At 30.1% G+C, this 15,726-nt stretch overlaps 1 protein-coding gene and 1 long non-coding RNA gene across 3 annotated transcripts; both read right to left on the reverse strand.

The window, feature by feature from the left end:
• Positions 1 to 6,315: 6,315 nt before the first annotated feature.
• Positions 6,316 to 8,153, reverse strand: LOC148284908 (mitochondrial inner membrane protease subunit 1). Its single transcript, XM_088232692.1, has 2 exons — positions 7,676 to 8,153; positions 6,316 to 6,706 (listed from the first exon to the last, which is right to left on the reverse strand). The coding sequence occupies exons 1-2, from the start codon at positions 7,781 to 7,783 to the stop codon at positions 6,356 to 6,358; spliced, it is 459 nt and encodes a 152-aa protein (XP_088088818.1). The 5' UTR covers positions 7,784 to 8,153; the 3' UTR covers positions 6,316 to 6,355.
• Positions 8,154 to 13,464: 5,311 nt separating this feature from the next.
• Positions 13,465 to 15,721, reverse strand: LOC148284909 (uncharacterized). Of its 2 annotated transcripts, none has more exons than XR_015823447.1 (4): positions 14,777 to 15,721; positions 14,436 to 14,679; positions 13,731 to 13,864; positions 13,465 to 13,644 (listed from the first exon to the last, which is right to left on the reverse strand). It is a non-coding gene; the product is annotated as an uncharacterized LOC148284909 (long non-coding RNA). The 2 variants fall into 2 exon arrangements; XR_015823446.1 differs by having other exon boundaries at positions 13,731 to 14,027.
• Positions 15,722 to 15,726: the final 5 nt, after the last annotated feature.

The raw sequence follows: 15,726 nt of genomic DNA on the forward strand, positions 1-15,726 counted from the left end.
GGGGAGAATTCATGTGTTTGCAAACGAATACGCAAATGATATAGATATATTGAATACAACACGTTTGAATTTTAAAAGACAGTGTATCAATTTATTATCTCCAAATTTAAATTCTTAAATAATACCATGTTGTTTTATATTTTATACCTTTTGTTAACTTATATCTGTATTCTTAATTATTATTTTTCTACATTCTTCTAATTTTAAGATTCTTTTAATATAACCGATGGGAAAAAATGAACTTCTGTTCTCTCTACTGGAATATATGTACTATATGTAAGATTAGTTTTATATATTTTTATTTTCTTTTTATTATTGCTTCATTTTCAATTTTTCGCTACTTTTGTGTAAAATGTGTCTGTTCTTTATATATAAATATATGTAAAACATGAAAAAGCCTACAAGGCATTTAAATAAATAAGGACTTATCGCATGAGGTAATATCATACATGGTAAAAATAGTAAAAGTGATTGTTGAAACAAATAAAAATAGGACACAAAATGCCGAACGCTCTCAAAGTGGAACGGAAGATCTGCTTATGCCTGTCAATAGTCCGGCTTCTCCTGTATGAGTTTCTCACACTATAGTCAAAAAATTAGAAGGAGCATACCTTTTGCAGTTAGTATAAGCCTTGTACATAATAAGCAAGGCAAAAAATATGCAACTTCTTTATTTAAAAAAAATACATTCATAGATATTATTCAATATTAGTATTTTTTAATAAACAAAAATGTAGGTATGCAGTTATTGCAAATATTAACAATAGGAATAAAATAATGTTTACTGATTATTTGAAAATTACGGTTCTTATAATTTAATTTATTTCCAGTTATTAAAATATTTTTTATTTAAATATTACACATTTTTTAATTTAATTTATTTGATTTAATAGCATAATTATACATTTTTACAATTTAAAAAAATTTCACTTGTTATATTTTTACTAAAACTAAAATCCCACCAAGCCACTTTTTGTAGCTTGTTGGTGAAGATTATATTTATACTGACTTAATAATATTATTTACATTTATAAAAACAATGAATAACATATAAAAATTAACAGCCGGAAAGATCATATATAATTTACATAATAATATAATAAATAATATAATAATTAATAATGTTTATACAAATAATAAAATATAAATTTATTTTTTAAATACAAGAAAATACTTATATGAAAAAATAAAATATTTACACCTAAGCTACTATTCATATATAAACTCTTGATCGAGTAGCCACTCTCTTATTTTGCTCTTGTTACAATGTGAGTTAAATTTAAGTTCTTTTGGTAATAAATTAAAAATTCTAGGTACTAAATATTTGAGAGTTCTATTTCCATATTTATTATTTATTTGCATACTTTTGGTACTACCAAGCCATCATTAGACGTGAAGCGTGTATTATGGTTATGTTTGAGAGGAAACTTGAATGTATTACTATGAAATTGTTCCAAAATGATGCAAAGCCACAGTAGTCCTCGAACAGGCAGAGTTTTGATTGTTTTGTACAGGAGATCATTATTACTTCTTTGTTCGTAAATCTCTGCAGGTACAATTCGCTTAACTATAGAATACTGTAGACCCTGGATCATTTTAATATTAGTTTTAGTCGAATGTCCCCACGACTTTATACCATGTCTTATTATTGATTCTACTAAAGAAAAATAAATAATTTTAAGAGTGATTTTAGGCAAAATAAAAGATAACTTATAAAAAGTACTCACAAGAGTCCGCAATCGATCACAAAGTTTAAATATATGACGATCCCATTTAAAATTATGATCAATAAAAATACCCAAATACTTATACTCCTCCACAAATTCTATGAGTTCACAATTACATGTGTTAGAAATACCATCATGCAAGCAATTTGTGCAATGAGCAATAATATTAGGCAAAACATATTTTTTTGCATGAGGAGATTTTATGTATAAGCATTTAGTCTTTTTTGCATTTATAATGAGACCATAGTCATGAGCCCATTTTAACAATTTATTGACACACTTGGCTAAATCTGTAAAATGGACCCTTGCATGCAGGTGTTCATTCTGTTGCCTGTCTAGATGGATGAAAAACACGCACTGGGCTCGTGGCGCGCATGTGTAAAGAAGGCCAGTCTCGATGAATTCCGTATAGGCAGGACTAAAGGAATGCAAGATTGGAATCTTAAATGTTTTCTCGAACATGATGTACGATAAAACATTTGATCAGAATGAAAATGTACAAAATTGTACAGTTCAGCTCTTAGAACAGACTTTTATACTGAGTAGGACTCTAAAATATTTTTTTTCATAATAAAAATAAATTAATTTTAAAACCGGTTTGTGGTACCGAGGTAGTGCTGTGAACAAATACACAGACCAAAGCTTTGACCAAGCACAGACTTTACCATAACTTGATTCTTATTTTTTAATAGTGAGTTATTTAGAGAGCAGCCATAGAGACAAAAACACTCGGTTCTATTCTCTCTCTCGAATCTGGTTCTATTTCACACCATTCTCCATCTACCTACAAAACACATACACAGACAAAAAAAGTAAAATCGAGTGGGGAATGTCCACCTCGTAGTGTAATGAATCGCACATTCGCCTACCACGCTTGAGGTCCCAGGTTCAATTTACAAGAAAGTTGTCATAAAATATATGTTTTCAAAGGTGCCTTTTTACTGAAGTATTTCATTGTCCCTGGACAGGCACCTGAAGTATAATACTGATCATCTTACTTTCCTGTAACAGGTGATCAAGATACGATGAATTTGATTTCACAATGCACTACCCTATGCATCACCGAGTGCAGATACGGGTTTGATGATGGTGATGTATGTAGTTCTTTAGAACTCATCGAAAATTACCTCAAAAACTGAAATATTTGGGTAGATAAGAATGCAAATCGGTAGTCAGATGGCAGAAGGGAACATCTGAAATTTTATAGGTCTTTTCGTTTGAAATATTTCAGTAAATACAAATAGAGCGAAGAAAAAAACGACGCCAATTTTTAAAAAGACAATTATTTTATTGAAAACTAGACAAAACACTAAAATATTTTTGTTTGTAGATTTAATTAAAGACTTATTTCAGCTCTCCTGAACATTTTCGAAAATTACAGATGGTCCCTTCTGCCATCTGATTACCGAAAAATAACTTTTTAATAAAAAAATAAAAACAATAAAGTTTTATCTTATACCTACACAAGCTTTGTCATTAAATAAGTGTCAAAAAATTTGTGGCGGGGCTGTGTCAGAGCCACGGCCGAAAACATCGAGTATCTATTTATTTGAGGGCTGTTAATGCGTTATAATGAAGATGAAAAATACATTCATTTTATGAAGCGAAAATGGTTTAATTGCAAAATAATCATTCCATTTCATTATTTTCAAATTCTTTGCATTTCGCGTCATCCACTGCCTTATAAAATACAAACATCATCAGTAGCATTTGTACTCTGTTATGTGCCCACTATGTTCGTTTGAGGAGCATGGTGTACGACAACCTTATATTTTAAGCGTTTTCTGTAATTCTGTCGACATTCGGCATTAGTCATTATGAGTTTTTTGGATTCCCTATGATTTTCTTTTGTCACTATTAGTTTATAATACCTTTGAGAAAGTTTAGCATAATATTCAGTGATATTTTAGAAACTTTTTAAAAACTTTAATTAAAATTGTTCAAACCTTTCAAAAATATTAACAGTTGTGGTACACTATGCAGATATTACTTAAAAAGACAATTTTAATGGCACCTTACTCAATGTTATATTGCAACGGGGTCCGGAAAAATAATAATTTTAAGCGCATAATGTGTTAACGAAAAGGCGGACTGTAAATGAAAATCGAATTTCATTCAGTTTTGTGGATTGGGAAATATTTGAGAAAGGATAGGAATATGGAATGAATACCTACCTTTAATATAATCTGAATGTTCTTCAATTTCTGGCACTGGATGACAAAATGAGACAATGTTTTCCTCGACGCGCGACGATTCCAACCACTATTTATCCGATTTTATGTCAAGTCAAAAATGTTGTATTGTTTTTGTTCTTAATCCGAATCTTCTAATTTTAAATATCTTCTATCTTGATGTTAGGTAGGTACCATAAGGATGGGTCAAAGGAAGGATGGGAACGAAAGGTAATCGGCCAGGAATAGTATCGATAAATGCTGTTATTTACTTAACATAATGGTAATATTTCCCCTCATCCTGCGTTGGATGATGCAATATAACGCTCGTATTATGCTATTCATCTTTGTGCCTTTCATCTATCACATAGTACCTTATAGAGGTGTGAATCTTTTGCCATTAAGATAATATTAAAATTTCAAAACTGACATTTAAAAATATCAAAAAATAAAAAGTACAATATAAAAAATAGTTACACTAAACATTCTTATAAGGGTGAATTTATAGCATTGGGATTTGGCTCTATGATCTTTTGCCCCCAGGTAAAAGTAAGTGATGCACACTTGATATTGATTATGTCAATACTAGACACTGTTCAAATCGTAGTTCTAAGCTGGCCAGCAAATGCATCAAGTTTTGCGTGATTTATTAAGTTATGGGGAAAATCTTCTGCTAGGGGAATGATATCAGTTAGATGTAATTTTAGAAAGACTAATATAATCATCAGTGAAATATATAAAAAAATATAATTAATAAGTTTTAATTTGAGATAAATTCAAAACAAGAAAATAATTTAATCAGTTAAATCAGCACAAATTATGTAAAAGTTAATGACGTCGAAGTTAATGATATGTAACTTAAGTTTTTGACATTCTAATCATTAAGTAACTAACATTTGAAAAACCACCTGAAAGTGCGTATTAAAAATATATATATACATTAATTAAGAATCATAAAATCTTGGAATATGACATACAAATTATTATTTTTTGATTACTCTCTATACTGAACTAAAAACAGAAATTTAATGCAACCTGAAGTAATAAATCAAAACAAACTTCAACTTTAATATTTTTTTACTGACTTTGCATGAATTTAAAAAAAAGAACAATAATAATATTAGCGCTTTCATAATTTACCCAAATATTTCAACTTTAGTGGCCATTATCAACGATTTGTAAATAACTCACTATTAGAAAATGGAAATCAAGTTGGGGTAGAGTGGGGCTTGAACCTCGGACCTTTTATCCGTGAGTCCGCAACGCTAGCCACGAGACCACAACCCAACTCAAATAATTTTGCTTTGTGTGTAGGAAAAGTATAGCAGAATATTGCATCTGAATGTAGCATCATGTATACAAATGTTTTCCCCTGATTTGTATGTATCCCCCATGGCACTAAAAATGGCAGGGGAAAGACACCAGGGGAATGACAAATTGAACATCATGTCTTAAAACTCTTAGAAAATATGAAATGCAATCTTCACATCAAATCTACTCATTGACTATAGTTATATGCCCTTATTTAATTAAATAAATGGGATATAACAGGATTGACTAATACTCATACCAGGGGAGAGATCAATCACTGGCACCAAACGCAATTTGCTAAGATCAACTGACTGAAAGCAGTCTGTTGGTGCAAAAATGCATAATGTTAACAAGTTGTCTTCTTTCAAACGATCACTGAATCAAATTCAATTATAAACACATCTCTCCTGCTTCCACTCCCATCAAGTCTACTATATACCATTGTCTTTCTACTTTCCTTTATAATAATTTTAAAAATATGTCCTTAAAAATGCCCATTGGGCGTAAATATAAATAAACCGTGTCATGGCTTACAGCTAAATTGATAACAAATACCACAGGGCCATTTGTAGTTGTCCTGCAAATAAGGGGAGATTTAGAAAAATGTAAACTCTCGCCTTCCAGACAGTAGCCAGGCTCTTTACCTTCATGTAACAGCTAAGATTCACTTCCATCGATGTGCCAATGCAGTGTCCAATGCACTATTATTCTTCTTCTATTTTAAAAGCAATATTTGAAGCCAAAAAATACCAGAGGAGACAATAAATTCAAGGGCCACAAACAAAATTCAAAATACTTTATGATTGTGGTTATTAAATTAATAGCTCTTCCATTTAACAGTTGCAGGAAGTGTTCAAAATATGGAGAAGGGGCCAGCTAGAGGAGGGGACATTTATGGTGATTTTTTTTTTGTCATTAAAAACATATATTTTTAATGAAATTATACGGCCCTTAAAAAAGACAATCTTTACTATCTCATGAGAATTATAATTTTACCGTTAAATGTTTTTTGCATAACAATATTCGTTTCGCCATTCATATTACCAATACCGTATGTTCACCCTTAAGCTGACCATAACTTGGAGAAATAAAGTGAAAAAAAAAACTTTTCTAATATAAATGTAATCAAATTAAACATACACAAATCTAAATTAGAGATTTAATACTATCTAAGGGCCATATTCTGCAAAGGGCTCTGCTCCTAATTAACCCTTGAGGGACTGGTCCATATACACGGGAATCAGCAGAGTTGGATGCATTATCACCTTCCAGCCAAACGTGTCCCCTCGGGACAATTTGTCCACGGATTGAATACTTTCCGGCAATGTTATCTCCGGGTAATCCTACAACACGTTTACAGATATTCTGTGATGGGTTGGATGGGCTTTTCGCAATAACAATATCCCCTCTTTGAATTTTTTTTAGTTTGGGACTAATATGTTCAGTCAGTAGAATATTATTTGAATGCAAAGTAGGCTCCATTGATGGTCCGGAACACTAAAAACATAAATACAATACAGTGTTAAACAGATCAATATATAAAATTCTTAAAAGACAATGAAAGAAAAGCAAAATCAATATATATAATTTAAAAAAAGATTTCTAATATTTCAGTTTCAGTGGTGAAATACGACGTTTATTGGCAAAAAATTGGTACACATAATTTATTCACAGAACAAAGTAGGTAGTATATAGAAACAATTTGACATGTAAAATTGCAAGCAGTTTCACTAGGTACAAATATCTATTATAAAGCTACATACAAGTATAGTATGGTAATTATATGAATATATGGTAAAAAAAAAAAAAAAAAAATTAGAAAAATGAAACATACTTTAAACAATATTTTTTTTAAAATTATACAGATTTTAAAAAATAAACCACAAATAAAATTTAAAAAAAAAAAACAGTTGAAATATGCAACTAAACAATCTATACATTAAACTATTCCGAAAACCGCTAACTTAATAAATAATAAAAAAGTTGAAATATGCAACTAATCAATGGATAAAATACAGCTGAATTGATTTACCGAATCAGTTTTTTTTTAGTAAAAGGAAATATTTGATTTCTTATTATTTACCCAAATATTTCAAATTTCAGGGCATTTGCATTAATGGTCGTAAATAACTTGTGCTAGAAAAATGGGAATCAAGTTGTGGTGTGGGATTCAAACTTTGGACCATTGATCTGTGAGTCCACAAATTACAGCTGGAGCACAACCAGTACAAAATGTATCGGTAATTAAAATTCATAGAACTCACAATAAAAGATGTATTGGTAGTTGAAATTCATAGAAAATACTAACAATAATATGATAAAAAATATTATATATAATTAAAATTAATTTAATATCGGATATTTATTAATTTATCTAAATCATAGTACTTTGTCTAAATGTGTGTTCTTAGAAGTATGGGTCCCAAATTATATTATATTATTAGACTTAAGATTTGATTTACTTACAACAACGAGATCGCCAATGTATTCAAAAGTACAGTGTGTTATACAACCGTACTGAATCAGATAACCAATAGCTCCAGCGAATTTCCAAAAAATATTACGAACGGGCATTACAAGGCTTTAAATAAATCTCAACGAATAATAAATTTAAACAGAAACCGAAGTTCAAATCAAAAAATATTTGTGAATAACATATTTACTTTAATAACAAGTACAATAACAATTTTAGAATTAGTTGGTTAAATAAATTATTTCATGCGATTTGGTGTGTTTTTACGATAGCTTTTAAATGACACATAGTTATAAAATTTATAATTTTTCAACTTTTTATGCCAACTATATTTCCACTTCTGACAGCTGACAGCAGACGCTGACAGCTTCAAATTCATTCACCATAGATTTATGCCATATTTTACCACATTCACAAAAAATATACGGAGGAAGAAAATCTAGAGCATGGAAAATTAATGTTGCCATAATACGATAGAGTCGATATGGGCTAACAGCCATATTATGCAACGTTAAACTAAGGTACCCAAAAAAGTCACAGAAAAACATTATTTTCACTTGTTATTGTAATCAGACTGATTATTGTAATTTTTATTTAATTATTTATTTAATATAATCATACAATGCATATACATTATACTCCCAGGAGTTATTAGAACTCATTCCGGGACTGAGGAAAATATAACAATTTTATAAAGTACATGATATAAAGAGTTACAAGAGACATCGCATTTCTGGCTAATCTTAAACCAGTTCATACAAATAGAAATTTGAAGATCAACCAGATCAGATTAATTTCAATAGAGATATGCCAGTTTAAAGTGTAACAATTATACAATTAAAAATATACATCCTAACTACAAACAAACATCTTACCTTAAAAGAAAAATCTAACAATTATACAAAAAGTACATCATTTAAAGATCAACCAGAAATGGACCAGTTTAATGTATAACAATTATAACAAAATACATAATATGATAGACTAATAAATTTATACTACAATATACAATTATAAAATATACAATATACATCCTAACCAAAAAGTACATAGTATGAAGAACAAACAAGAAAAATACTATTTTATCCTACAAATATGCAATTATAAAATAAAAAAAACATACATCCTAGCTAAAAAGCATTAAACATCAGATATAGAGAAACCTTAAATAAAACAAACCATTAAAAAGCAAGCAATCAAAAAGAAGGAAAACAAACACAATTTCTTATAAATAGAAACAGTAAAACATCAAATTAATATCCAGTCAAAAATAACCTTTATATTTGTTTTCTATAAAAAGGTTTAGGAAGAAATTCTTAAGGGCCACGCTTTGCACTTTACGAATTTTGTTTTCTTTAATTTTACTTGGTAGCTTGTTATAGAGAGTTCGAGAGATATTCTCCAAAGACTTTTTTCCAAACTTCGTTGAATTAAATTTCGGTATATGTAGATTTCTTGAGCTACGCGTATTGTGGCTATGTATCTCGTTATTAAGGGGGTGTTTTAAATTTGTAAGAGCTGAGAAATTTAAAATGTTTAGTATGGTGCTGGTGATATCATGCATAGGTATGACTTTAAAGGGAAGTATTTTGGTTTGCCTGTATATATCTTTTACATGTGTATCCCAAGGCAGACCGAAAATACTCCTCAAAGCTCTGTTTTGGAGAACCTGGATCTCTGAGATCAGTTTTTGTGTTGCAAAACCCCAAATACATGATAGATAAATCAAGTGTGAGTGAATCAAAGCATAATAAATTGAAAGTAGAATAGGTTTAGGAAGTAAACCCCTAAGTCTATACAGAACTCCAGTTACAGGTACAATCTTGGATTTTACGTGGTCAAATTGATGGTTCCATGAAAGTTGGGAGTCTATCAATAACCCTAAATATTTAGTGACATGTACTCTTTCAATTTGATTCGTTCCGAGTAAAATGCTGAGATGGATATTTTTTTTATTTTAAAGCTGTTTTTTTTATATCTAGCCAATCAACAAATATCAAATTAAATTATTCTACTTTATGTAAGTAATATCCTTCAATAAATCCTTCAATAGGTAGAGGTTTTTATTTAGAGCTGAAATGTCAACAACGTGTTTCACATGTGTTATTTATTTTGAACTGAAGTAAATAAATAAATACAACTTTCTCTCACTTATACATATTGTAAAATTTAAAATGGGTAAAGAATATTATAATAATAAATGGGTTATTTCATTCGATTGAAGCGTTTAACACTCTCCGTCTCGTAATACAGTAGTAAACGGTTCGGCTGATATTTTGTTTGTTTCTTATAAAATAAAAGCGAAACATTCACTTCCGGTGTTCTATTTATGTACAACAATATGAAAATGGTCACAAATTTTAGTGAATTGATTTGACCAAATAAACATTTATCACTGCACAACTACCAAATTTCCACTTCTTCGAATGCGGTTCAGAAAATGATAAAAATGCGTAGTTATTCGTATTTTAAAAATTATGACTAATTTGTTGGCAGCTTCAATTTCTTATTTAAAACGTTTTGTGCAAATTTTACGATTGTTTGAAATCTATATCCACACTATTTTAAAATTATTTCTGTTTTGGTGGTTTCAAGCATTTGTCCATAGTTATTTTGGCATAAACATACAACGTTCCCCGATATTTCATGAAAACATTAACCCCTCGTTCCCATAAGGTTTCCACAATTTTCCCATTTTGACGCAATGCAAAAAATACACCATATTCCGTATTCTTTGGATAACTGTCATTTCCACATCCAGATTATCTTCATGCCAGAGATAATGTAGAACTATTACTAGTTCAGATCTGCCACTTAGTACTACGGCGCCGTAACAACTAATTGACGTTTAGGTATAATAACACATTCCTATTGGTCAAATTTTGTATTTGCGCTATTTCACGTTGGCGCTTATATCCATCGAAAAAAAAATCCGCGGGAAATTCAAAACTTTCCCTAAAAGTTTTTACAGCTCATAGCTTGATCATGAGTAATAGTTAAAAATCAGAAGTATTCACTTTTTTTCCAAATTGTTACTTTTACCACGGATTTTTAATTATTACTACTGATCAAACTACAAGTTTATATTATGAAGGAATTAAAGCTTCTCTATCATTAATGATTCTGCATTTCGAAAATAATGAGTTTTGGGAATTGATTGCCAACCCATAAAATTTAATAAAAAATCTTAGTTTCCTTTTTTGTGATTTAAAAGTGAATTCACCACATTTAACAACAAACTTTTATAAAGCAAACTTGCCCTAACACTGATCATTAATGGTAAAGAGGCTTTGAAGACAGAGGAGATGAAAAAAAAGACACTTTATATGGAACATGATTTTTTTAATAATTTAGTTTACGTTGTTAACTTTGATTCAGTGTTAAGTTGGATAAAAAAACGCCAACATGGAACACATAATTAAACATGACAATTTTTATTTTAAGTTCTGGAAAGAAAAACATGCCAATTGAACGCTTCAATACATATATGGATATATTTAAGTTGATATAATACAGATTTATGCAACAAAAAAAGATAACATTGGAATACAATACTTTCTGAAGAGCTAAACTTATTTGAATTCTATATATATATATACTTATATAACATGTTTATAGTTTTAATGTATATATTTTAGTCTTTATTCAGAATAAAACATTACATTTAAATTAAATTTGATACAACTTTAAAACGCATAAAAGAAAAATAATGTGTCGTGGTTCAGATTAGGGCTTCCAACCCTGCAGCTGATTTTCAATCTAGGTTTTTGCAGAATGAAAAAAATTCAATCCAGTGAAATCCTCGTATTAGCGGGATCCTGCATGTTTAAATGCATAGCTTAAAGTTCCATTTACAGGAGTACAATATAAAAGATATGAAAATATTGTCTAATAAACAGCATCAACCACAAAAGACAATATTCTGGGACAATACAATAATTCCACTTGGATCCTGGGAAAGAACAGTGTTGTATTGTTCACTTGTAAACGGTTGTTATATTTTGTATTTAGTGTATTGTATTATCGAGACATAATCGCAAAAATTGTAACCAATAAAAACAATATTTTTAAGGAGAACACTAGACTTATTCCTATCAATGAACAAGGAATACACTTTGAGAATCAATCTCTGGACTATTTATTTTATTGATACCATAATGATATCTTGTTAAAAGATATATGACTGTTGACAGATGTGGATAAAAATCCATATCAACCAATACCGTGGGATCTTGCTCCAAGTGGGATCAGAAAATCACTAGGGATCCTAGTATAACGGAATGTGCACATACTCCCAGTTCAGAATACATCAACTTTATATAATACAAAAAATTTCAAAATAATTAGCCCCTTTTCACATCAAAATTTCTTTCTGGAAGTTATGATTACAGAAAAATTTAAAAATGCTAGAATAGCTCTTATCTCAGAATATAATTGCAACAGCTTAATGCTACTTATTAAAATAATACCTACTTATTGCACATTAAAAGCAAAAATGTCATATTTTGTGTACTGAACAAATAAAGTGAAGTCCATATTTAAAAGAAATACTGTATGTTAGCTAAAAAAAGACATAACATATTTAATTTGCAATAATGATGTGAACAATAAAGGTCCATATTTAAAAGAAATACTGTATTTTAGCTATACAAATACATAACATATTCATTTTGCAACAATAAATAAATAAATAGGTCAATAAGAATTGTTTATTTAAAAATATGTGATAAAAACCATCTGTATTTATATGCAAGAGTAAATAAATAACAGTTACTTAAATACAAATTAATGATTTTAAAATACAAATTAATGATTAATATTTTTTGCTTTTTACAACAGCCAATTTTTGTAAAACATTTAGATTATAATCAAGTAAAATTACTTCTAAAATTACTTACATTCTAAATAGAATCATATTTTCCTGACAATATTTTATTTATTTCCTGTGTCTAATTGAATAGTTGTAATTTAAAAATCAGCTTTACAAATTTTACTTTTATTACATTTATAACCACTCAAAATTTAAATTTTCCTCTATTATATACTGCAAGTTTTTATGGATATTTGATTGAATAAGATTATTTGGATTATTTAAATACCCATTAATAATTTCAATCCACCTTGTAAATAAATTCAGAAGGCTATTATATGCTAATTTTAAATAATAACCAGTTCTCTCTCTCAACAATACATATTTGTGATGAATTGAAGCTTCTGACTGAGTAAGGGATTGTTTGCAGGCCTCACAAATATTGTCACTTAACAATCTACGACAAATCCAACCAGCAGAATATCCATGGGCTCCAACTTTACTTCTCTCCTGTTGAGAGCGTAAAATAGATACATCATGCACAGTAATGCTATTGCATTCTGCTATTAACAAACTAGATAATGACATCCTAGATTCATTATTGAGCTCAGGTTCTGAAAGTAATGTGGGACCATCACGAGAGAAACTTAAAAACTCTTTCAGGTTTAGTATCATGCGCCCTCTATCGTCTTCACAGTTAAGTGTCGGAGAGTGTGACGACAAAAAATTACTAATAAGTGCAGACTTAAAAGTGTTGACAAAGTCTCTGCATGTTGGATTCACATTCTTTCCATTGTACATTCTTATTGTACCAAAAAAGTTTTCCAATGGATCTTGGTTGAGACGTCGCAGAACTAGTTTTTTATTACCAGCCTGATGCAAGTCTGCCCAGAGCCCTTGAAAACCTTTGATGGTCAAAATATAGTTTTTTAGAGATGGTACAATCGTCTCTCTTCCTGAATTCAAATTTCATTTTCTTCAATTTGTTAATAGCATCAATCCAAAATGCATGGTGTGTAGACTGCGGTGTAGCAATGTATCTCATTTTACCCTTGGAAAAGTTGGTAGCACCATTTGTACTGTCGGAGAGTTTGTCGAAGAATAAGACGACATCACTGGTGGCTAACAAACTTAATTTTTTGGGTGATGACTCTGAAATAGAAAAAAACAAGTATTTATTAAAGACTAAATATTTTTAATTCATATTTTGATCTCATCCGGCACATTTAGATACATACCAAATTCTGCAGCAAAACGAAGAGCAGCAACCGTCCTTTCATTCAACACTCAGTTGCTTACTTTCATTTTTCGGATTTTATCAGGTATAATGTGTGCATCGTGTATTGATTTCAATAACCTCACATCTCCAATCCTTGCGTCCCGTTCATACACAAAAATTAAATCATTACAACTTGAAATTTTAGCCTCAGTTGATGTATTTTTATTTAGAAAATTATTTTTTAACCCCTTTATCAAATGGGGGAGGTCATAAATTATAAAAACCTTATGACTACATATTTCAAAAAATGTTTCATCTGCAAACAAATTTCAATAAAACATTAAACATAATATAAAACTGAAGTAGTATTATTTAAAATATTTGTAAAGAAAATCTGAATGTAATTTTGCATTTATAAACTAAGGAAATAAAAATAATTCTATCTACCGTTTTAGAAATTAATTTGTAGAATTAATTTTAAATAAAAAACACTTTGTATTTATACACCACATACGAGTTTAATATTAGTTAGTACACAAGTCTTGGGTATTCAGAATTCATCACCCATCATTAGGTGTAAATACAAACCTTTGCAAGTTTATGTTAACATTTGATGATGGGTAATTTTGAATACCAGAACCTTGTTTTCTAACTAATATTAATTTCATGATTGACGTATAAATGCAAAGTTTTTTATTAATAAAATATTAAAAATAATTATTACCATAATCTTTCCCATTAATCAAATACATTCTTCGTGTTTCTTCTCTTAAATATTTAAGTGCTCCAACATTCGTTGCACCTTGGTCACATATACTGGCCTTAATAATAAAACCAGTGTCTGAAACAGCAGCGTACACTTCCCGAATACATTTAACTGAATGGCAGGAGTTGTCCCTTCACAGAAATAGTAAGCAATATCATAAAAAATCTCCCTTATCATAAAAACCAAGGCATGGTCCGCAAATCTGAAATAAGAAAAAAATATATATTCTCAAAATTATGACATTACAAATGGAACTAAATAATTTGTTTGCAATACTAAATTTTTTTTTAAAAACAAACCTGGCTTTTTCTCAATTCCAAAATCGAGAAGCCTTTGGAGTCCTTCATTTTTCACACCAAAAGATAGTTATGGTGACAGCGAAATTATTAAATATTAATTAATATTTTTTTAAAATGCTCTTGTGTTTGCATTTATTCCTGTTCGGAAACTCAATCCTCCAAGAAGTCTATATAAGGTTCGTCTTGAAGGCGATGCAAAAATTTTCTGCACGAGTATGTAACCCTTGGGAGAGTTTTTCAACAAAGCAAGGGACAAAATTAGCGCAGTTTTGTGGTATATTATTTTTTTATTTTTGCTTCCTTGGCTATATGTTCTTCAGTAAATAAAGCCGGTGCTGCTTCAGGAAGTAGCCTACAGTTTCCCTCAATGAACTTTGCCTGAAAATGTCTTTGACATACGCGAAATGCATAGCGAATTCTACTATGTGATGTGTCTAATTTTGGCAAAGCGATATAGTTTGACGATGTCCCCGGATACATGGCAAGAAAGCATACAACACTTTTTTGACATTGTTATAATTATCACAGGCGAGAAAAATAGAAGAGAAAAGGTGAGAAGACACACGCACGACGTAGATTTAAGGTTAACACACGTTTTAAATTTAAACCATTTTTCACACGCGCTTTTTGCTTTTAATAGAAGAGAAAAGGTGAGAAGACTGACACAAACCGAAAAAATAACGAAAACAGGACACGCACGCCGTAGATTTAAGATTAACACAGGTTTTAAATTTAAACCGTTTTTCACACATGCGCCATTTGCTTTTTCTAACTGTGTGACGTCATGATGCGACATCAGCGCTCGTACGTAGCAAGTGCGTAGCGCTTACTCGAAATAGCGATGCGATACTACCAATTCCATTACTACCAACACAAGGGGGGTAAAACTCCATGACTACCAACACAAGGGGGGTAAAACACTTCGCAATAGGGACTGTCACCCCAGTGCT

Source organism: Micrasema longulum, unplaced genomic scaffold, assembly GCF_059751315.1.
Source record: "Micrasema longulum isolate JH-2025_06_02 unplaced genomic scaffold, ASM5975131v1 h1tg000076l, whole genome shotgun sequence".
In the NCBI taxonomy this organism is placed as follows: Eukaryota; Metazoa; Arthropoda; class Insecta; order Trichoptera; family Brachycentridae; genus Micrasema; species Micrasema longulum.

Coding starts and splice junctions, on each gene's coding strand:
- LOC148284908 (XM_088232692.1), bottom strand. CDS start 7,783: ATGCCCGTTCGTAATATTTTTTGGAAATTCGCTGGAGCTATTGGTTAT. Junction 6,707..7,675: donor ACATTGGCGATCTCGTTGTT/GTAAGTAAATCA, acceptor TTATGTTTTTAG/TGTTCCGGACCATCAATGGA.